Here is a 24,195-nt window from a genome sequence, read left to right on the forward strand (position 1 = left end):
TTCTTGCCCCAGGACTGCCACCCAGAACTGTGACCCAGATCCGAGCACAGGCAAAGCAAGAGAATCCTGCCTCAGCACCAGCAAAGATATCCCTGCAATCCCCCCCTCTGATCAGTCACTCAATTCCTCCTTAGTCTGTGGGCTGGAAGCTTCAGAAGCTACCGCCACCCCAGGGCTGCGTGGGGAGTGAGGCTGGGACAGAGCTTCTCTCTCAACCATGGTCACAGACTCTTCCTGCTGACCTTCTAAACTGTCTTTGGCGTTTGCAGGTTGAGAAGTCTGGAAATAACCACAGCTGCCTGTGATTCAGTCCTCTGAGGCCTGCTCCAGGTTAGCTGAGGCCTGTTTTGCCTGCACACCCACGCTGAACTGCATTCCTCTCCCTGCCTGGTGTGATAGACCTTTCAAATTAACCATCGAGGTTGTCTTGGGCTGGAAATTTGTTTCTCTTTTTGTGGTTCTGCTGTTGTAGAATTTGTTTAGAGCCATTTTTCCCAGGTATTTGGGGGGGGGCCCAAGCAAGGCCCTGGTTTTTCCCTGCCCTCTCGCCCCCCCCCCCCCCCCCCCGGAAAGTCTTCTATTACATTTGATTCAGTATAATTTTATCAGACCAAAATATGTGGAGCTTTTTTATTTTCATTGATTTGGGAATTAATTCCTGAGCAATGAATGTCAAGGGATGAAAATGAAGTGGCTGTTTCACTTCAGTAAAACATATATTCACCAAGCATTCACAATATATAAGGCACTGCTTATGGACCAGTTTTCATATAATACATCAAATATAACCTATCTGACCCATTTTCACAAGACCATTCAGCATTTCCATTGACTTCTAAAACCACAAAAACTGTGTGCTTAACTTTTCCCACATGATCTCATTTTGCTTCATTATGGTGTATTTAGGATAAATCAAAACAAAGAAAAATGGAATGACTGTGGAAAAATCATGGCACACCCAGCTATGGTTAGTAAATTCATGCAGACATGGGGTTTTTAACCTATTTTATGATATGGACCCCTTTAACAGTCAGGTCAAGGATGTATTCTCAGAATGTTTCTTTATAAAATATTCATAATCGAAGGAAATGCTAAATTTCAGTAATTCAACAGAAAATAAATGTATTTTTCCATCCAAGTTCAATGACTTTCTGAAATCTAATGGTTATGTGGACTCCAGGATAGAGGCGGCCTAATAAGATTTGGATTAGAAGTAGTTTTGTAACTAAACTTGGAAGGTAGTTTAAATATTAAAATCCTCCCTGGCATTCTCAGTCACCCTTCCAACACAGCCTTGCATCACAGATATGAACCTAGGTTTTGGCTAGTTATTTTCAATTAATTTCTCTTTAGCCAAAACCTGAGATATAGTTTTCCCTAAGTTCCTAGGATGCTTTTCCCCCTAGGTTTCCTGGGCATTTCTGCAAAGATAGAAAGTACTTAGATGTAATGGTAACATTATTCCAAGTAGAAAAGTGTAATAGGACATGACAGAGTTAATATTATAGTCCAATCCAAGAAATATTTATTAAACGTCTAAAACCTGTATGGCACTGTGCTAGATATATAGACACTAGACAGAACAAAAACTGTACCTTACACGTAGGACTTAGATTGGGGGGGTGGGGAGAAAGGGATTGGGGGGAAACGAGAATAAGTCTTTACAGAACACTTACTATGTGCCAGACACAGTACTAGGTACTTTACAAATATTATCTCACTTAACCCTTAAAACAACCCTGGGAAGGAGATGCTATTACCCTCATTTTACAGTTGAGGAAACTGAGGCAGAGATCAAGTGACTTGCCCAGACTGACACAGCTAATAAGTGTCTGAGACTTGATTTGAACTTGAGTCTTTCTGAGTCCAGATTCAAAGTTCTACCCACTGTGCTACCTAGAGGCTTCAATACCCTCTCAGATGAGAGGGTACAAATAAGTCTACACATGAAGAGAAAGCCCCTTGCTGGTCCACCTCATTCCCAAACTCTCTAGAGGAGGGTAGTAAAGAATAGAAGGAAAAAGGGAAAACTATTCACTGTTACTGATCTGCATCATGAGAATGATTATACCACCCATCACTCCACCAGGGAGGGGAGCAGAATGGCAGGGTGGGAGGGAAAGGTTGTCTTTGTTGGAACAGAGAAGGTGTCAAGCTTAGACTGTAGTCAAAAATGGAAAATTCACCCACCTCAAGGGATCATGGCCACCTGTACTTCTTAGAGAAGGATCTAGATGGGCCAAGCATCTTTTCTCCATCCCAGCAAATAAGCCTACAACTCGCTCCTCCTAAAGGCTCAAAACTTTACCACCACTGGCAGCAGATGACAGGAAGAGCTGGAATGGAAAGAGAAGGAGTTAGGTGTGGAGCCAGTTCAACACTCAGCTGGCTCTTGGGGAAGGGGAAAAGATTTCTACCTATTCCTGTTACATCCTCTCACAGTTTCCAGAAGCATAGTTACTGTGTGGGAAAGCAGATTTGTTACACCAATAAATCAGTTTTAACAACAAACTGTCATCTTCCATAGAATTGCCAAACAAGGTAAATACCATGGCCTAGTTACGATTTTATAGCATTGCTCAGTTTCAAGGTGCTACTGAATGAAATGGTTAAAGAGCTTTAGTTATGCAACTTTGAAAGGTTTAAAATCTACTAAAGAAATGGCTTAGAAAAGGCAGTTTTAAAAACAGATTTAACAAAAGTATGCTGTTAACCTATTTTAAAATGCAGCCATCTTCATGAACTTGGCAGCTATTCGACAACATGTAAGAAAACAAATATAATTTCTCTAATCTCATGAACCTGTGAAATAGCACTAGCCATCGTAAACTTGTAAAAACCCTTACTGTATACACGTAAATCTTTAGTAGCAATTTCAAGACAAAAAGATTAGCACGATGCTACCTTTTTTCTATCATTGTACTTAATCTAAGCATTAACTTAAATATGTGGAAATTCTAGTATTTAATGTGATGCTTTCACCCAATGTCAATCAGAATTCATTCATTCATTTCCTGTGACAACTAGTGCAAATGGACACAATGAATACAAAGGTTAATTCTGTCAGCTAAACTGCTATACTAAAAAAATATAATGTTTGCTATTTAAAGAACACACAGTAGCTATTTTTCATAGTATTTATTTCAAATTGGTAAGCATCAAAACCTACCCATTCATCTGCTGAGCTTAAAAAAAAAAACCTCATTCATTCTTCTTTCACAAATGAGGGGAAATAAACAAGTATAATAATTTTCTATCACCTTTTGTTATGGAACTGATGAATAAGTTTGTTTTCGGATTTCATTTTCATACAATGCCTTCATGGAACTGAAAACCAATGTGCACACTCAACAGTAATCCAAACTGGCTTAGATGACAATGCTTTGGAAGAGAATGTAATTCATTACTTAAAAAAACCAGTACTGAGATATTTCTGCATTTTCTTTATGGCTTCGGTTTAATTCACTATTTCATAATGAACATCTCTGATTTTAGTGCTCAATTTTATTTTTCATTAAACAATCTTAAACAACTTTAGCCAGACTGAAAAAACCTTATGTGGCAGTTCATATAAATAATTAGAATTATGTACAAGTCAGAGAAACTTCCATAATTCAAACAATTTGGAGGTAACTTATTTTCCATTAATGTAGACATCAATGTGAATAGACAAAAAAAAAGTAAAAAAAAAAAATCTTGAAGAAAATTTTAATTTAAAAAAATCAAAAGAAAAATTGAACAATGCCTAAATCTTTATTTTTCATAACCTACATTTTTCAAATTAGACAGTTTTACATTGTTGACACAAAAAGAAACTTAAATTATCAATAGTTTACATGTAAGCTTGATTCCAGTCTTAATGGAAAAAGTAGAACAAAAACAAAAACCCTCAATGAAGCTTCCATATTCCACTTCCATTTCCCAAATTGGCAGCTGTTGACTCTCTCCTTAAATCTTTGATTGTCTGCTGCTATTTGTGTAATAGGTTACAAAGCACATAAAACCCTTAACCATAGCAAGCTAAAGGAGATACAAAGCAGTATGCACCACTAGACAGCTGGTGCTCTAGGGAAACAATGAATCACATTCAAACAAGACCTTTTTCATGACAACTGCTGAAATGTTAAAAGATAACATAACAAAATAAAAGTTTGTCGTCACTGTTATCAGGTGACTTCTAGTGACCAACAATGATGAAGGGGGCTGATCTAAAGTGTCATGGCACTAACTTCAAATACAACTACACCACTCTAAATTAATTTATGGGAAAATTGGGCCAGATTCTGTACTATTTTTATACTTCTGAAAAGTATTATCACGCAATTTTACAAGTTAAAAATTCCAATTTTAATTGCTGTATCTCTGATTCTAGAGATACTGCTTGCTAGGAGGGTTTAAAAATGAATTTATAAAAGCCACAGTTATAAGCTATATGTCCCATCACAAAAGTCTGCATGTAGCATCACAACTTTCTATTCTGATAGCTTCAATTTGTCAGTGAGTGGAAAATCTCAAAGTAACTGTAGTTTTTTTTTTTTTGTATTATCATACAACTATTTGGCATGTCACCTTTGCTTAATTAAAAAGAAAGCTATAAAAGCCACATCACAGCAAGGTTTAAACTCTGGATGCAACAGACTATTACTGGGGAAGCAGTAATTACAGTGTATTGACCTAGTACAAATGGCAGCAGAATACATTAAAACAGCACAACATAGCCTGCTGGTCTCAATATATTACCTTATAATGTACCAGTTCACTATAATTATTAGCTGTATACTGTTGCTGTTAAGTGACCTTTTTAATAAATTGTTTGCAGCTGGTGAGCTTTACATGTTCAGCAGGCAAACAAAGTAAATCATTACAGCGGGCTTTAACCACATACAAATCTAACTGCCATGTTCACTGTCCAGAGGGGGGAAATAAATATTAAAATCCAGTGACTTGATGGGTTTGGTAATCTTGGTGATGACTGCGGTTGTTCATGTTCCATCTCCTCTCACAACAAAGTGTGCAATATTAAAAAGTAATCAGGTCTTAGCTTGCCATTACAATCTTTCTTGCAGTCCAATTTAATCTGGATTTAAGAAGCGAATTAATTTTGATTCTCTACTCAGCTATCTGAAAATGAAAGGAAATCAACTATATATTCCTCACTTCAGTTTCTGAATACTATTTTTGTACCTTTTTGAGTATTAATACTATTAGAAGTGATCAAATAAATATCGGAGTATTTTTGGCAGGGGGAGGGAGAAGGCATTCTTAATTATGCTTAGTTTCATATTCACAAATATTATTTAAATGGACCATCTTTTTTTTTATCTTATACTTGACTAGACTGCCAATTGTCTATTTACATTATATTACAAGACACACTCATACTGAATAAAATGCACACTTTTAAAGATGAGTATGAAAACATCTGAGGGTTTTTAAATTAAAAATTTTCCCCCATTTCCCTTTTGCAGTGAATAGGCAGAGTCAGCTCAGCACACCAGAATAAAAGAAAAGGAAAAAGGAAAAAAAAAAAAATCAACAAATTAAAGTAATACTCAAACCACAACATTTAGTTTATCTACATCCAGCTCAACAGCAACATTTATAATATATCAATAATTTTTATCAGATTTTTCTTTAGGGTACCTTTTTATATGTTCTGATTATTTACAACTGTACAAGCAAAGCACACACTTCCAAGTGCACATATTTAATACAGTATTGACTATTTGCATTTACAGCATTTTTCAACAATCTGAAAAAGTTCAACTGTTTAAGATCTTTAAGGTATATTACAAAAACTGCCATTACCTTTTCTACAGTAAGTTTACTCAGTAAAACCAGTGACCCTAGATATATATGGCAACTGAGTAATCCTGTATTCCACTCATGCCAACCCAGTGGGCCAGTCTTCATTAACGCTACGCTGTCTTATACAAAAGTTAAGGCAAAGTCATTTTCAAGTTTAAATAAAATTCAAGTCTTTAAATATTGGATGGAAATAATTTCTTAAAAAAAAATCAGTTCTTTTAAATAAACATTTATGGAATAAGTTGTATGGTTACATTTAGCAGGAAATAGTATAATTTTAACTGCCTGCTACTTAGAATACTTAAAGAAAAACTTTAGGCATTTTAAAACAAAAATAATTTATATTTAACTTTATTAGAAACTTGCTAATTTAGTGCATCCTTGTTCTTCAGAAGTGTAGCACTTCTAGAAGTGAATCAATAAGAGGAACCTCATTTCAGAGGAAAAGCAGGGATTTTTCTCCAGCACATAAAAAAAAAAAATCCCCAACAAACACTATTCTCTCACACTTAAAAAAATTTTACATCTATATGCCAATGTTAGGAGGTACAGGAAGACGTCAACCCTCAGTTGACTAAATATATGGACTCTTTCAAAGAGCACTTGGGGCAGTTGAAAGAAATCTACACAAAGTATGAGCATAGGACAAGGGGGAACCAGAAGGTACAGTGGTGACTTGTATCAGCTTCCGTGTCAGACCAAGAATGCTAACTTTCAGGTTATCAAAAAAACATGACAGTGCTACCTTGTAGTAACATATATCTATGGGCACCTCTCCACAATGAAAGTTTATGGAATTGTTTTTCCTTCTATTCACAATGTGCTTTGAACTTGTTAAATGTAGTCTAATCTACTTTAATATGGAGTGAGAAGCTGGTTATTTGCTTGCAGTAAATCAAAACTCAAACATATTCTCTATGGTGCTCTCCACAGGATGTTTTACACTGAAGATCAAATACCAATCAAAATTTTAAAATGCCAGAACCAACCATTTAGTTAACCCAAAAGTGCAAGTTCCTATGCCCAAAAGAGTCACAATAACCTAATAAAAAATTTCCTCCCAGTTACATGTGCCAGCATTTTGTAAAATTTATCTGCTCTTCCTGCACTCACAATACTAGCTGTCACCAGCCATCATCTGTCTATTTAGTCATTTTAAGGTATGTACTTCCAGACCAGTTATTTTTAAAAAAATGAAGCAGTAGAGTTCTGCTTAATTTAGAAAAACTCACTATATATATATATAGCTTGCATTCATAGCCACATGGAGGCTTAATAAAAAATATCAATTTGTTAAGATAAATGCATTTTCTATCCTGAAAAAAAATCAGACTTTATGCATCACCTCCAGTTAAGCACCAACCTAAACATAAGGTTTAGATCAATTAAATCCTGAAAAAATAGACTGTTTTTCAAGAGGGGAAAATAATTTTTCATAGAAGAAAAGTAACTTGAAGGCATTTCACATGCCTCATGTACTACTGCAAGCTCCTAAACAGCAACTCATGCTCCGTATTCCGAATGGGAACCTTGGTAAATAGAACTCTTCCACAGTCCCCACACACACACACACACACACACACACACACACACACACACGCACACGGTTCACTGGGGAGATCTGGGAGGTGTGCTCTGTTCCTTATTTAAACGCTTCCCAGGGGCTGGCGGTGGGGATCTGCGGCCTGACTGTCTCCTCTGGTCTTTGGGGTGTCCTGGATTTGATTTTGAAGGAGGGGGTTCTCGGCATCTCTCCACTGGTGGCTCAGTGGGTTTCTTCTCTTCTTTCCCACAGCCAGCAGAATTTGGCTTCTGTTCTTTCTGACCTTGCAAAGGAGGAGGAGGAGGAGGCGGCAGCTCTTTAGTTGTTCTCTGGCAAATTTCTGCATAACTGGGTTTTCTCAATTCCTGGGAAATTGGGAACAAACAACTCTTAAATTATAAGCACAAAATGATTACTCTGTAGTAATAACTTGCCTAAGTGTAAATGAAGCTCAGAAGATAAAAGCAAAACATATTGGAACATAACAATTTCAACTTGATTCTATATTTAAAAAGGTCTAAATTTAAGGTTAAGTCAATGTTTTTTTAGTTAATGCTCAGAAAACAATAATGAAATTACAACATGAATTGATTGTTTCTTATTCTAGCCCAATTATACATGAACTCAAGAATTCTGAGGTTCAAGTAAAAGCTTCTAAGAAAAAGATGAAAATGCAGAAAAAGAGAAAGTACTAAAAAAAGATAGTAGAATATAATCCTTCCTCTATTAATTTTTCTGCAGGGAAGCTAAAAATAACATCCTAAATTAGAAGCCTAGTAAAATTCACCCACGTCAAAATTCCTCTACCTACTTTGAAGAGCTTCTGAGTGCTTAGTACTATGTCATGTAATTTACAAGTCTTCTCTAAAGATTGAATATGATTAATACTAGGGACAGACTACTACTTAGAAATTCTATTACCTCAAAATCACAGAGGGCTAGAGATAGGGGTTTGTACAGAAAAGGGAAACATGGTTTAGAAAGACTGTGAAGGCTACGGGGAAGTTAGAGAAGAGAGAAAGATTTGATGTCAGGAGTCCAATTAGGACATGACTGCAATAGTTAGTTCAGGTGATAAATGATAAATTTATGGCCTGATGAAAGTGCTGACCATGTGAGTGGAGAGAAGGTGATGGAAGCAAGATATGTTGTGAAGGTAGAAATGACAAGATTTGGGAAGGGAATGATTATAAAAAAATGACAGAGTTTCTGCAAGGATAACGGTGCCCTCAACAAAAAGAGGGTAGCATCTCAATGAGGGGAGACGTAAGGGGGAATACAGAAGAGCTTTGGAAGCCCACTTCTGATAAGTTGCTGATTTGTATTCATAACCATAAATGACAGATCACTAAAGCTATTAAAAGAAAAATAAGTGAATTGAAAGAACATCCCTACTACCAAAATTAAAGGTGAAGAAAAGGTGAAGAAAAAAATTAGAGCTTAGTGAAAATAAGCCTCCCAAGCAGTACCCAGGAGAGTTATATTACAGATTAGGCAATTTAGAAGGAAGTGTTAGGGACATACTGCAGGAGCTCCATTGACTTGCACCGATCTACACGCAGTGGGAGCAAGGGCACAAGGAAGCCGTTCCACACTGTGCATTTCCCTCTGCTTGTTTTCCACAATCTTGGATTCTCTGTAAAATAATGTTACATATAAATTTGAAAAACAAGGACACATTCCTGTACTTCTATATCTGATGTTCAATTATTAGAGCCAAGTAATAAGAAAGTGTTAAAAAATTAATTTGTACATACAGAATTCTACCAGAAGATAGACTCTGGATGTAAAATAAATATACCACCCTCACAATTACTTAAATAATGAGGAAACTAAAGTTATTTCCACATATAGCAAAACTTCATTAATAAGAGAATCAGAGACAATTTAAATAATAAAAAAATTATTTGCTTTCAAGTACATAAAACAAACAGAGCTAAGCAGGAAATTTGATTTTGTTTTGATACATACACATTTGCAATGAGCAAATAACAATAGTCAGTAAAACTATGTAATAATAACAACTATATCTATATCTATATATCTTCTGAAGGAGTAATACAGGTTTTTTATTAGGACATACATACCCAACTTGAAGGGCAGGTTTAGTTCTCATGATTTTTAAAGGTTTATTATCAGATAATTTTAAAAAGAATAAATTTATTTCATTTACTAACAGCTTACCATGAAACAACATTTTTTTTAATAGTGAATAGACAGATCTTTAATGTCTTCTCTAATTCTGGATTCAAAATTAATAAAACCAAAGACACAGTTGTGAAAATTCAAATCCTTACTCAGGTAACTGGACCGGGGAGGGAGACTGTTCATAGGCTGCTGACAGAACAGAAGAACCTGACACTGATGGCTCTCTAGGCATTACTGCAGGAATAGTATTTGTACTTGCATCCACATTCAGGGGCTAAAAAGAGGGAAAAACAAAATAACTGAATTCAGTTCATTTTAAAGATGTACAAGCAATAAGTGATTTTATATAAAAAAGCATTTTATGGCTACTTTAAAAAAGGGGTCCGCTGCTGACTGAACCTGTGACAATAATGGTGATGCTAAATAATTTGGAATGAGGGGGCAGAAGCAGCGAAATGCTATCATTTTTAGTGCATGGGGACACAGGACACAATGAAAGAGCAAGGACTAAAATATGTTTGCCAACTTCTGTTCTAATAAAACCAAATGAAAGAAAATACCATAGAAGAGTTATCCTTTTTATGAATTCCCTAAATTTCAGAGGAATCAGAGAGAAATTTCAAATAAGGAAATGTGCTGGTAAGGTCCACATTAAAATTACCTTACTATTATAGACACCATTATGGACATGAATGATAGGAAAAGGAAGTAAGCCAGTCAAGTAGTTAATAGATAATATAATAATGTAATTAACATATCATTATAATGATTTATAATTAATGGACAGCCTGAGCAGTATGCAGATTTACGTGAAACATTACAGCAACCGGAGAAAGGAATCTAGAACATAGGTAGGAACCTCTATGGAAGTGTTACGTAAAAGATACAGAGAAGAAATGCACAAAATGGGATGACATGAATGGATCACTCAAAAGTCTAATGAACCATTCTATTCTTGAGAAGCAGGAGATTATAATAACTAAAGTTGATGATCTTATTCCTACAGGAAAAAGAAGTGTAGCAGACTATAACAAACTATATTAACCTTAGAGTATTAAGTTGTTCCCAAGTTAAAATATAGGCAAGATTATTTCCTGTTTGAAATTCATTTACTGCTGTAATTTCTTATTAATTTATTTTTTATCACATTTTATACTTCTGTTGACAGTGCAATTTTCCATAAAAAGGTAGACAATACTATCCAAAATAACATATCACATTGATGCATTACTAATAAAAATTCCAATAAGTTACTTTATATAACTGGATAAGGGAATTATATCAAAAAACAAATAAGTCAGGTATCATTCTTATAAAGTATCAAGAAGATAATAAGAATGAAAATTTCCTGGGCTTCCTACATACTTTTCTTCTTTAGGAACTCCCTAGTACAGACTAAATGGCCTATTTGCTTTTAGTCCTTTAAAGAAATCCAACTCCCATGTCCATGCTTTTGCATGGTTAATCCAACATGCCTGAAATGTATTCCCTCCCAGAAAGAAATCTGAAATCCAGAATCTGTAAGGAATTGGTATAAATGTATAAATGCAATACCCAGTCACTAATGTAGAAAAATGACTGAAGGAATGGGTATAGACCTTTTTCCAAACAAAACAAAATAAAACAAACTGTAAATAACTATTTGAAAAACATTTTTAACCTTACTAATAATTTTAAAATGTACAACTTTAAACAAATTTGAGGTATCACATCACGTCCAAATTCGTAAAAAATTAAAGCTTACTGATATTAGAGTTTTGGGTCATTGGTGATATTAAAAATTGGTACAATATATGAATTTGGCAATGAACAAGTGATATAAAAGGACTTCCTATGTGGAAACATTTGTAGCAGTGTTACTTTTAATTGTAAAAAATTAGAAAAGAATCTCAAGGTAGGCATTAGCTAAACACACTGGTACATTCATGTAACAGAAAGACACAGTGTCATTAAATGAGAGAATAGAGGGAGAAATTCACAATCTAACTGTATATTAAAACTATGAGTGTGACAACGATGAAGTCTACTGCCAACAGATAACTTGTGCATTAGAAACAGCAGAGAGAAACCAATTATTACATCTACTACTGGATAAAGGGGGTTGGCTAATCATGCAGTGAGAAGGATGTCTAGTCCAGGTGTTACACTGCTACACCCAAAGCATTAAACAGACACAGAGGAAGACCTACTGAAGCTTTAGTTATTCTATGAAGAGTTAAACGGAAGGACATAGACAAGAATGGTACAAGATGAGAAAGCAAGGATGAATTGTGTTTTGTAACAATACCTATGTCAAAACTGATTGTGGGCTGGACAGACTCAAGATGGCAGAAAACATAGGCAGCAAATCAGCCAGCCTCTCACAGCATTCCTTTCCAAATAACTTTTAAAATAACTCCTCAAATCAGACTGTGGAATGGCACAGCCAAGAAATGGTCAGAATGAGAAGCGTTTTCCAGGCTAAAACAATTTAGGAGGTTGGCAAGAGAGTTCTATGACAGTGGAGTGAGGGCCAGCCAAGAGTGCACGTGACAGCAGATAGCACCAGCAGACCTTGGATGTGGCTATGACAGCGGCAGCAACAGCTTCAGAAACTTAGCCCAAAGGCGATGAGGGACTCTTTGCTGCTACTGGGTACATCTGGCACTGACTGGCAACTCTATTGCCCATATACACTTCTGGGTATAGTTCTATAGGACAGAGAAGAGGATTAGTGGTTTGTTACAAGGGAGCAGGGGCCCTGGTCACAGCTCCAAAGCAGAGAGGAGTGCTAGTACCTGCAGCTGCTGGACACCAGGGACCCTTCTTTGGTAAAGATGAGAGCACAGACCAGGAGAGCAGCGACCATACCTCTTCCTACCTTGGAGGCACCAAAAACTTGCAGACCCCTAGAACTAGCTCTGAAAACAGCAGCATGAAAAAGTCTGAAGCTTGGGACAGTGCCTCCCCAATCCCAGGTGAACAGAGCCTAACTGTAACATAAAGTTCAAAGTCAAGAAATAAGCTGAAAACAACAGCAACGACAACAAAAAAGGGACTCGATCATAAAAAGCTACTACAGTGGCAAGGAAGACAAACTCAGAAGACAACAATGTGAAAACAAATACAACCAAAGCCTCAAAGAAAAATGCTAACTATACGATGAGAATTCCTGGAAGTGATTGAGAGATAAGAGTAGTAAAGAAAAAACTGGGAAAAGAAATGAGAGTGATGCCAGAAAATTAGCAGTGTAGCTTCAGAAAAATATATTAAGACCCATATGAACATGATGCAAAGTGAGTGAGAAGAACTGGGAGATCACTGCGCACAGTAAGAGCAATGTTGTAATGATGATCAACAGTGAAAGACCTGGCTACTCTAATCAATAAAATAATTCAAAACAATTGCAAAGGATTCATGATGAAAAAAATGCTGCCCACCTTCACCGAGAGAACTGAGATAAACTAAAGGACAATTTTCTCATTTTTTTATTTTTCTGTGGTGTTTTTTTTTTTTTTGCAATATGGCTAATATGGAAATATGTGTTACATGATTTCACACATATGACTGATAACATTTTGCTTGTCTTCAGTAAGTGGGGGAGAGAGAATTAGGAACTCAAGATTTAAAAGGAAAAGAATCTTTAAAATAAATAAAAAATAAATTTTTGGGGGGGGAAGAAAGTCTTTCATAATTTGGAAAAAAAATGATTGTGGACACATAAATGTTCTGAAGTAAACAGTTTTGCATTCTAAACTTTATTCTGCCTTAAAATTCTTCCATTCAAGTTTACCCCTATACGTCAACAATGGCATGGATACAATGCTGGCTTATCGAAGGCTATATCAACAAAATCTGAGTTCTGGGTGGGTGATCCTGCCAGACTAGAATGGCTTCAAATCTTGGTCCACTGAGGAGAAGCTGGATGTCTCTTGTCTGAACAATGACCTGGCTAAACTTAGAAATGATTATACTCACAAATCTAGCAATCAGGTCATGTATTATTTTGGTAATGACCTGAGACAAACTGTCTACAAATATCTTGGCTAATTATCAGTATCAATGGAAGAAGTACTCATAACAGCAAATTTACAGATCTAAGTATCAAATGCATAAAGTGATAATGAAAGGATCAAAAAACAAACCATAAACCTAGGTATAGATATAATGAGTTTAAGTACACGTATATGGATACATCAGGACTCTGAAACACAAAGGACTATCAATGGCTCCTTCCTGTATTTTTTAACAATTGAAAGGATGTGACGATGAAGATAGAAAAGTAGATCTGTTTCCCTAAGCTAACAAACTAAGTTAGTGGTACTCTCAGTGTCTAAACAATTTTTTCATGGTGCCCTTAGGCCAAATACTCATTTTAAATATCATCAAATATATGTAAAAAATTTTAATATATGTAAATATATTAATATGTATGTAAATATATGTTAAAAAAACAAAAATATCAAAAGCAATCTAGTGACTTTTTCTCTCAAAAAATTAAATTATCCCATCATGCACCTGAGTTCACCAGTAGTATATAGTTTGGTAATCGTAAAGCTAAACAACTATGGCTATTCTGTTGGTTGGTATCAAAATTCTAGTGGGGTAGCACGTAAGTTACTTTTTTCTGCCTGAATGTGTGATTTTAGTGTAAGATATTCTTCCATAAGGATGCTCTATTTCTAACACAGACTGACAACTACCTTGCAATTTGATAGGATATTGAATGGAGAGGTAGACCTGGAGTCAAGAAGACCTGAGTTCAAATCTAGTCTCAGATAACTTACTAGCTGTGTCATCATGGGCATGCCATTTAACCTTTGCCTGTTTTAGTTTCCTGTAGAATGGGAACAATAATAACACCTACCTACCAGGGTCATTGAGAGGATAAAATGAGATAATGTTTGTAAAAGTGCTTAGCACAGTATTTGACACGCACAGTAGGTACTTAATAACTGCCTGTTCCCTTCTATTCTTCTTATGAGACGGCGACCTGGAGGCACTGAGAACTTAACTGACTTGCCCAGAGTCACAATGAGGCCAGCTATATGTTAACTTGTTAACTATACCCTTGTATAGTTATTGTAAAAGAAAATAAAGTAATAGAATTTTTCCATGTTAGTTTCATTAATGCTTCCAGATTTGGTGCCTAAGAATTTATAATTTATATCATATTTGAAATCCATATCTAAGTATCACATGTTGTTGATTTTCCTGAATACATTCATATAATGGTCATGGCTTGGTTGCAAATCTTGATTACTAAATTGAAAGGTTAAGGGTTGGGCACAGCAAAAAACCACCTTTTTACATAAAATGAATTATAAGTCTTTCCTCACAGCGTGCTTTCAAAGTGCATTAGGAAGTCATCAGCATCATCAACAAGCATTTATTAAGCACTTATCATATGTGAAGCACTGTGCTAAGCAACAGGAAAACAAACAAAAACCATAGAGATCCTGTGTCTCCAACAGCTCACATTCTAATAGTGGAGACAATAAGCAAAGAACTACAATGCATACAATATATCAGAGTATAAATGCAAGGTAATCTCAAGAAGAGGCACTAGAAGAGGATGAGTTTGGGTAAGGCTTATTATAGAAGGTGAGATTTGAGCTGAATCTTGAAGGGAGCCAGTAGGTAAAGGAGGCGAGGGAGGACATTTCACCAACAGGAGACAGTCAATGAAAATGGATTGCAGTGTGAGAGGTATACCAAGGAGGCCAGGGGACACTAGATTGTAGATTATGGGGAAGAGGGTAAATTGTAAAAAGACTGAAAAGGTAGAAAGGGGTCATGATGTAAAGGGCTTTAAAAGACAGAATTTTACATATCATTCTAGAGGGAATATGGAGTCAATGGAGTTTGAGTAAAAGGAGTGACATGCTCTAACCTGCGCTTTAAGAAGATCACTTTGACAGCTGAGTAGGGGGTGGATAAGAATGGGAAGAGACTTGAGGTAAGGAGACCAATCAGAGGGCTACTGCAATAGTCCTGGTATGAGGCAATAAGGTACTCCATCAACAGCTGTAGGAGCAGAGAGAAGGGGACATATATAAGACATGTTTGAAGGTAGAAATGACAAGATTTGGGAAAAGACCGAGTGAGAGTAAAGAGTTAAGAATGGTAAGGAAATTATGAACCAAAAGAAATAAGAGAGTTAGGAAAGGGGGAGGGTTTGAGTGAAAAGATAATGCATTTTATTTGAATGTGTCTGTGGGCCATCCAGCTACTGGTGTTCAACAGGTAGTTGGTGATAATTAAGAAGGAGAGAGTTTAGGCCAAATTAAGAGATTTGAGAATTTATCTACACAGGGATAACTGAATCTTTGGAAGCTGATGAGATCACAAAGTTAAGACAGCAAAGAGGGAGAAAGGCCAGGAATTACTATAATTAATGTGTGCCATCTAGATGAACATCCAGCAAAAGAGAAGAAAGAGCAATCAGAAAGGTAAGGAGAAGAACCAGGAGAAAGTAGTGTCATAAAAACCTAGACAGTAGTCAGATGAAGGTCATCAACAGTATCAAAAGCTGCAGAAAGGTTAAGAAGGATGAGGATTGAGAAAAGACCATTAAATGTGGCAATTAAGCTATTACTGGCAACTTTGAAGACAGCAGTTTCAGTAGAATGATGATGCTAGAAGCCAAACTGCAAAGGGTTTACAAGAGACGGAGGTGAGGAAGTGGAGGCATTCACTGGAGATGGCTTTCTCAAAAAGCTTAGATGAGAAAGGGAGGAAAGCTAAAGGACGAAAGCTGTTGTGGATGGTTGGATCAAGTGAAGATTTTTCAAGGATAAGGGAGACATGAACATGTTTGTAGGTAGCAGGGAAGCAACTAGTAAACACAGAGAATGAAGATTAGTGATAGAGGTATAATGATCAAAGGGGCAATCAACTAGAGAAGACAATGGAATGGGATCACTTGTACGTGGATGAGAGTTTGCATTGTAAAGGAGGACGACCACTTCTTCATGAGATACAGGAATGAAGGAGATAGTTGGTTGATGTGAGATGAGGAAAAGGGATAAAAGAAACCGCTCAATGAATTTTCTCAATTTTTTAGCAAGTAGGAGGTCAAGTCCTCTGCTAAGAGATTTGGGGGAGAGGGTGCCAAAGGAGAGTTAAGGAAGGAAAAGAAGGTCTGGAATAGCCACAATGGTGACTGGGGTAACTTGCTATAGGCAGAACCCAATTAAGAGTATGTGACATAAATTTGTAGCCACTTCAAATAAGCACGGTCTGTTGATTTTCTCCAGAGCTTCATTTAATAAAAATAGGAGTAGAAGTAGATGGTGTGAATAACACAAGTCTGGGGCTTGGCAAGGCCAAGTACTCCAGGTTAAGAGGATAATGTATAGCTGGACTGGATCACCAAGCTTCTGAGATAGGGAAGGTAGGAAATCAGGTTGCCAGAGCAGTGTGAAGACTTGGCACAGCCAAGCTGGCATGGAGTCTATGGCTGTTGTAATGCCTCAATTAAGTACAGGTAGTTGGTGATACTGCATTCTGTAAGGCCCAAAAGTCCAGATTCACAGAGGGCAGGAGCAAGGGGAGGTACAACCTGAGGAAATTCAGACAGGAGGCAAGAGCTGAGAATTTGGGGTGAGTTAGTAGCCAAAAGCATGTGTTATAAATCCAGAGCTAAATCTCAATCTCATTCCTAGTTGTTACCCTAGGAACAGAAGCCTGTTAGTGTCCACTGGGGAACACTGCAACATCCAGGCACTGCCGAGAGGTGGAATTTATAGTAAAGGGAGGCACAAAAACAGTGTATTTTAGACACATTTTGTTTTGGTACCCAATGTTGTAAATGAGATTTATTTTAGAGTTGGAAGGTGATATTGAGCTAACTACTAGAGAGGCCTGAGGCCCAGAGAGGTAAATTGACACATGAGCCCAGATCTCCCCAACTCAAGGCCAATTCTCCACTTACCTTGCTATAGCTGCTAGAGTTAGTTACATGCCACAGCATTGGGTTGGAAATAGTTTTGAGTGTCTTTTCCTCTATTTCATTTAGTGACATATAATCTAAGAAGATGCCTTCATCATACAAACATTATACAAACAAGCATGGGAGAGTATATCCAAAGTATTTATAATTTTCCCCCTTTTATAATACATATTACTTACTCTTTCTTTTGATGTTCCCATTACCATGCTAGACAACCTGTTCTCAAATAAATCCTCTGTCTTCAAATTGCCTGCAGCTCCAGGTAAAGGTGGAAAACTAGACAAGCCTAATTCAAAGCTAGGAGATGGAGGTTTTGGTGGTGTTGGAGACTGAGTCTGACTTCTCTGTAACAAACAAACAAAGTTAATATTTAATGGGGGGGAGGGAAATTACAATACTCACAGAGAGATGAATGGGGGTACTACGGCTATGAGTCAGGGAGTCTAAAAAAGTCTCAGTTTAATATCTCAAGCTTTACATCCAAATTAAATCAACATCCTCATCCTTAAACATCATGCTAAAACAATTTCTACCATGAGCTTCTTGAGAGCAAGGACTGTCATTTGTTTTTGTCTTTCTTTATATTCATAGCACAGGGCCTAGCACTAAGTGCTTAATAAGTGTTTATTGGTTTAACCTTGAACATAGTTGAAAAATCAGGAAATAAGTACACCAAAAAAGACCTCTAAGAGGTCAAAATATGCATTAGAGAATTTATGAACAAAAGCTTAAGCATTTCTATCTAAAAGGTCCTTTACATTCAATTTGCTCTCATTTTGATAAGCTTAGTTATCTGGTATCTTAGTTGATAGCAGATCAAAAAGAAATCTTAAGCATGGTGGGAAGACTGTTTAGATTTAGCTCCTAAAAATGAATAAGGGCTTTACAATTGCCATGTAATTATAATAACCACTCTTTACCTCAAAGAGGAAGAAAGATATATTTCTGTTCTTTCACTGGAGAAATGGGGCAGGGGGTGGGGCACCATCGGTGTAGAATTTTGCACGTACATTTAAATGAGGTCAATGGGTCAGGAAATTTTGCTTAGTAACTCTGTCATAGGGAAGGCTGGGGTTGAGAGGATCAGGTGAATATGAGGCATGGCTCAATAATGTCTGATGCAAAAAAAAAAGGCATCAATAATATTAACGACAAAAATCATTTGAGAAGAGAAAAAGCTGTTTAAAAATTCATAAGAACTGAAAAAGCATAGTAGAATGGAACTATTAGTGAATGAACACACCCCTCAATATCATTTGAAATAATTATTTTGTTACAGTATAATAACTGATGCACTCGGTTATTAAAATAACGGTTAAACTGTGCTCATTATATCTTTCGAATAATTTATAATTTTTTATGCAAGTCCAAAATCTCAGCTAAAAACAGGACATCTATTTTTTAGAATATCAATATACTGTTTATATCCCAGCACTTGGCACACTGCCTGGCATGCTGAAGGGACTTGGATATTGGATATTTATTGGATACCTACTTTAATGGGCCAAAGACCGATTTGGAGCTATGGAGTCTTCAGTTATGAAAACAAAGAACAGAAAAGGAAAAGTTATAAATGTAACAGGACATTGGTCAGCTAGGCTAACCCAAATTTTACTCAGAAGGAATGTGAAAAGGAGGGCAAAAATCAGAAATCCATAATAATGAAAATCTTTCTAACCAAGGAAAAGACCTAAGATCAAAATCAAGCTAAAGAAGGGAAAAACCAAATCCTAAAAAAAAATCCATGCTCATCCATAGCTTAGACTTCAATGATAGTAGATCATTGCTTACAAAAATTATTTTACTTAGTCATGTGATAGAGACCATATTTCCAAACACTATTAGCCAGAAGAGGGCAATGTGGTACAGCAGAAGTAACAATGAATTTGCAGTCAAATGACTGGAGTAAAAAACTATCATTTATGTGACTAGTGAAGGTCCTGAAAATTTTTGAAATAATGCTCCTAAAAACAGGCTTGGGTATCAGTTCTACAGCTTGCTGATAGCATGTTACTTGCTCATTCATCACCTCTTGACTCCTCACAATTTTTACTCTTATTAGAATATAATACAATATTCTAGTACATACAAAATCTTGTGAATCTTTTACAGGGTAACAGATTTTGAATTAGAAAGGACCTCAGAGGTCATCTTGATGACTCCTTTCATTTTCAGAGGCTTCACTTGTCTGGAAGGTTCTACCAAGCTGGAAAAGCTTTGATTATACACCAAGAGATGGCTACAAATGAACTGTCAAGTTCAGTCTACAGAATCGCACCAGGCTGTCTGCTAGGTGATGAAATTTTTGATTATAGCAACTTTTGAACTCATATCTAACATTGCTACCACCCAAGTGCAAGCTCTTATCACCTCATGCCTATGCTACCTAGAATATTATTGCAATATTCAGTTGGATACTTTCCTGCCTCAATACTCTCCTCACTCTAGTTCATCTTCATTCAGCTGTCAAATTGAACTTCCTAAAGCAAAGTCTGACCATGTCACCTCTTTCCACCCCCACCCCCCCCACTCTCTCTCCCACCTTGGCTCCCTATTGCCTCCATGATCAAATATAAAATCCTGTTTGACTTCTAAAGTTCTCTATAACCTGGCCTCTTCTCGTCTTCCCAGTGTTCTTATATTCTGAGACTGAATGATGCTGGTTCCTCTGTTGTTGTTCCTTGTGCTAGACATTCCACTGCCTAACTGTGGGCATTTTTACCTGCCATCTTCCATACCTGGTACTCTCTCACTCCTCAACTCTGGTCTCCTAGCTTTCCTGGCTTCCTTCACATCTCTTTTACAATCCCTTTTCTGATCTTTATTCATGATCTTGTGCACAATTTGTTTATATATATAATTCTTGCATTTTGTCTCTACCATTAGACTGCTGTTGCTTGAGAGAAGGGACTGGGTTTTTTTTTTGTTGTTGTTGTTTTTTTGGCTTTTCTTTGTACCAACAGTACTTTGCACAGTGGCTGACACATAACAGGTAATTAAGGAATGCTTGTTGACTGGCTGGCCTTTAGCTAAATTATAACAGAAGATGTAATCCCAAAATGACTGTATTATAGTTCCTTGAGTTACTGAGCAGTTTTGGAAATATCCCCAGTTCTCTAATAGGAGAGCACTTAAGCAAAGGTTAATTAATACACTTCAAAAACACCTAAGATTTCTTAGCTTTTCTTCTTAAATGTTCTTGTTATTACCTTCTGTAAGCAGGTCCAAACTAAGGAAATAGTAAACAGCTTCATGAGTTGTTATGACCACAAGAATAATCACATGGTGGCAAGGCTCATTCTCAAACAACATGCTATCACTTTCCCTACATCTGAAGGAAAAGAAGGAACTGGGAGATATTAGGACCCTTAACATAAGGTCAGGCACAAAGCTAAAATGACAACAAATTACATTCCAAATCACCACTATTATTACTTCCAACAGATTCTGGTGACTGGTGTATAAGTAACGCTAAATACTTTGATTTTTGGGGGAACACATTATCTTTGCTTTATCAAGTGAGTTCTTTCCACAAAATATTAAACAATATGATTTAAGATTCTTATTCAAACTGAGTTAGATGTGGTTTTACTCATTAAAATGTTATTGTGAACCACTTCTCTGATTCTGAGATTAACCTAATGGTAAATAACCTTTCCCCGCAAGTAAGTGATCTCCCATGGATCCTAAAATTGTCACCATATTCTATACTTCTTAAAAACATTTATACTCTACTTTGTATTGTATTTCTTATTCCTTTCCACTAAACTGTAAATGCTTCAAGGTCAGAGGCAATATGTTGGTCACCTTTGTATATCTCTCTAATACAGTAGATGCTCAAAAAAGTGTCAACTGAATGTAGACAGCATACTAAAAAGCAAAGGCATAATGACCTTACCAACAAAGGTCCAGAGAGTCAAAGCTATGGTTTTTCCAGTAACAATGTATGGCTGTGAAAGTTGGATAACAACGTGTGAGAGAGGAAAGCTGAGCACTGCAGAATTGATGCTTTCAAATTGTGGCAATAAAGAAAATTTTTGAGAGCCCCTTGGACAGCAAGAAAGTCAAATGAGTCAAAACTTTAAAGAAATTAATTCAGGCTATTTACTGAAAGGTCAAATACCAAAGATGAAGCTCAAATATCTCGGCCACATAATGAGAAGACAGGACTCACTGGAAAAGACCCTGATGGTAGGAAAGACTGAAAAGGAAAAGGAAAAAGAAAAAGGGATGGCAAAGGATAAGAGAACAATGAACATGAACTTCGACAGAATTCGAGAGATGGTGGAGGACAGAAGGGCCAGTGGTGCTATGGTCCACAGGGTCATGAATAGTTGAACACGACTGAACAACAAAAACATTTATACTTATTGATATGTTGCTCTGTAAAAAAGTTGTACTACTGTATTGTATTTGTCAAATTCTATAACTAGAACCCACATAATTTCAGACCTAGAATAGACTTTCTTTAGAACAATAAGTAAAGTGTTACATACAAAGTAAGTACTTTGTAAACTAAGCAAAAGTTAAGAGTGATTTTTAAAATGATACTCATAAAGGACAGAGTTAGACTAGGAAAAACATTTTTTTTCTGTCAAACAGTAAAATCATTGAACTAAAGGAAGTTGTGAATTATTCACTCATGAAGATTCTAAGAAAATAATATAGCACTAGCTATTAAAGACGGTGTAGTCATCCACACACCTGAAAATAGTGGGCTGAATCAGATGATTTCACATGGTCTCTTCCAGTCTTGAGTCTATCATTCTAGGATCAAATTCAACTATTAGAACTAACTCCTTATAACTAACTACCTTTCACCTTTCTACTCCCATGCTTTTAAAAATGCACTATCTTAACCTAAAATATCTTCTTTTGCCTATCAAATTTCACTTTCTGCCATACAACTGTTCCTGACCACAGTTATCTTATTCCTCCTCTGAAGTCCAATAGCACTTACCTATACTCAAATGAAAATTTAGACACTAGTTTGTATAAGAATCATTTATGTATATTCTAGATTGTAAACCTCTAATAAAGTGTTTTATTTATCATTCTTTCTCTCATTAATATCCACAGGCACTCAAATACTTGTCAAACAAATAAACCTTAAAAAATAATCGAAACAAAAAGCTTGATCTGGCAGATTATATTATGTTCGAGTCAGAATAGACCAACAGTTTTAAATTTTATTAAATAGCTTTCTAAAAGTTGGCACTGTGCATGTGCAAAGAGTAATAACCATACATCTAAATAACACTTTAAGGTATAAAAAGTGCTTCCCTCTCTCTACCTCCCTCCCCTTGAAAACAAAAAATACACTGGTAGGGAAAAACTGTTTTTAAAAAATTTCTGGAAAAATTTGAAATGATTCTAAATTTACTTCAGAGCAGAGAAACAGGGGGGTGAATTGCAATGACCAATCTACTTTTCTCTCTGCTAAAATGAATTGGCAACACTACCATGTCACATTTTTTTAACAAGTTTATGGGAAAAGAAAAAGCATTTCTGAACTCAAGACAAGCACTGTTCCTCAATTCACATTCATCAATGACCAAACACACACACACACACACACACACACACACACACACACACACACACACACACACGTATAGATATATTTTGCTTTTTGGTGAGGCAATTGGGGTTAAGTGACTTGCCCAGGGTCACACAGCTAGTTAAGTGTCATGTGTCTGAGACTTGGATTTGAACTCACATCCTCCTGACCTGAAGGCCAGAACTCTATCCACTGTGCCACCTAGCTGCCCTGGCAACTATATTTTTAAGTACTCCAAACTATCTCCTACTTTGCTTGATTGGTCAAATATTAGTTGTGTTTTATTTTATACTATGTTTACAAATTTTCTTTTTCTTTTTGAGTAAGGCAATTGTGACTTGTCCAGAGTCACACAGCTAGTGAGTGTCATGTGTCTGAGGCTGCATTTGAACTCAGGTCCACCTCACTCCAGGGCCAGTGCTCTATCCACTGCGCTCCCTAGATGGCCCTGTTTATAAATTTTCAAAAATTTTTACTGATGCTTAATCATTATTATCAATTGGAAATCCAGAATTCTAAGGTAAACACCTTAGAAAGTTTTAATCATATATATACAGTTTGGGTATAATTAGCTTTTCATGCTTTCAAGACTAAATATAATAAAATATAACTAAAAAAATAGTTACAAATATTTACTCACTGTAAACTTGTCTTCTCTTTTTTTTCGAAAGCCAAAGGAATTTTTCCTAGGGGAGAAGAACAACCAATCATTAAAACTACAGCCTTGGAAAAATGCTTGCTTCCCAGATACATGTAAAGAAACCATATTTCATCCTTACTTCTTTTCCAAATTTCCACAAAGACTACTTTAGATTATAAACTATTCTTTAAAATCTGAATTAGAAAGCCATCTGTCAAAAAAAAGCCCACTTCTCTATAGAATTTCTCAGGGGGTAGAAATGATAAATTACGTATAAAAAAAAGACAGAGGCTATAAGTTAGGAGGGTTGGTTGATTGAGAGATGTGTGAGAGTCAGCAATAGTACACATAGAAAGTTAAGGAATACAGTTTATCACAAGTGAGTTTTTGCTAAGCAGGTACAAGGTAAAGAATAAAGTTAGCAAAGAATAGGTGTGCTCTTGGAAATCATCAAATTCATCAGATAAAGTGACTGTGAACAATTGTACTTCAAAGTTAATTAAGTTCCTTCACCACAGCAGTTTGGTAGCACAACAGGGACAAAAGTTGGATTCGCTGAAATA

General features: G+C 36.3%; 1 protein-coding gene across 4 annotated transcripts in view; it reads right to left on the minus strand.

Annotated features, from left to right (window-relative positions):
- Positions 1-24,195, minus strand: part of LARP4B (La ribonucleoprotein domain family member 4B) — a 161,879-nt gene that overhangs the window by 10,710 nt on the left and 126,974 nt on the right. For 2 of the 4 annotated variants that reach the window (XM_027841047.1, XM_027841046.1), the window contains exons 13-17: positions 23,633-23,678; positions 17,612-17,776; positions 9,649-9,773; positions 8,876-8,987; positions 3,439-7,716 (exon numbers count right to left, since the gene is read on the minus strand). In XM_027841047.1, coding sequence (XP_027696848.1) covers positions 7,417-7,716; positions 8,876-8,987; positions 9,649-9,773; positions 17,612-17,776; positions 23,633-23,678 — 748 coding nt within the window. In that variant the 3' untranslated portion in view covers positions 3,439-7,416. Of the gene's footprint in view, positions 1-3,438; positions 7,717-8,875; positions 8,988-9,648; positions 9,774-17,611; positions 17,777-23,632; positions 23,679-24,195 lie in introns of those variants that run through there. The other 2 variants (XR_003567214.1, XM_027841048.1) reach the window with 2 other exon arrangements.

This window comes from Vombatus ursinus, unplaced genomic scaffold (genome assembly GCF_900497805.2).
Source record: "Vombatus ursinus unplaced genomic scaffold, bare-nosed wombat genome assembly UNPS02014852.1, whole genome shotgun sequence".
Lineage (NCBI taxonomy): Eukaryota > Metazoa > Chordata > Mammalia > Diprotodontia > Vombatidae > Vombatus > Vombatus ursinus.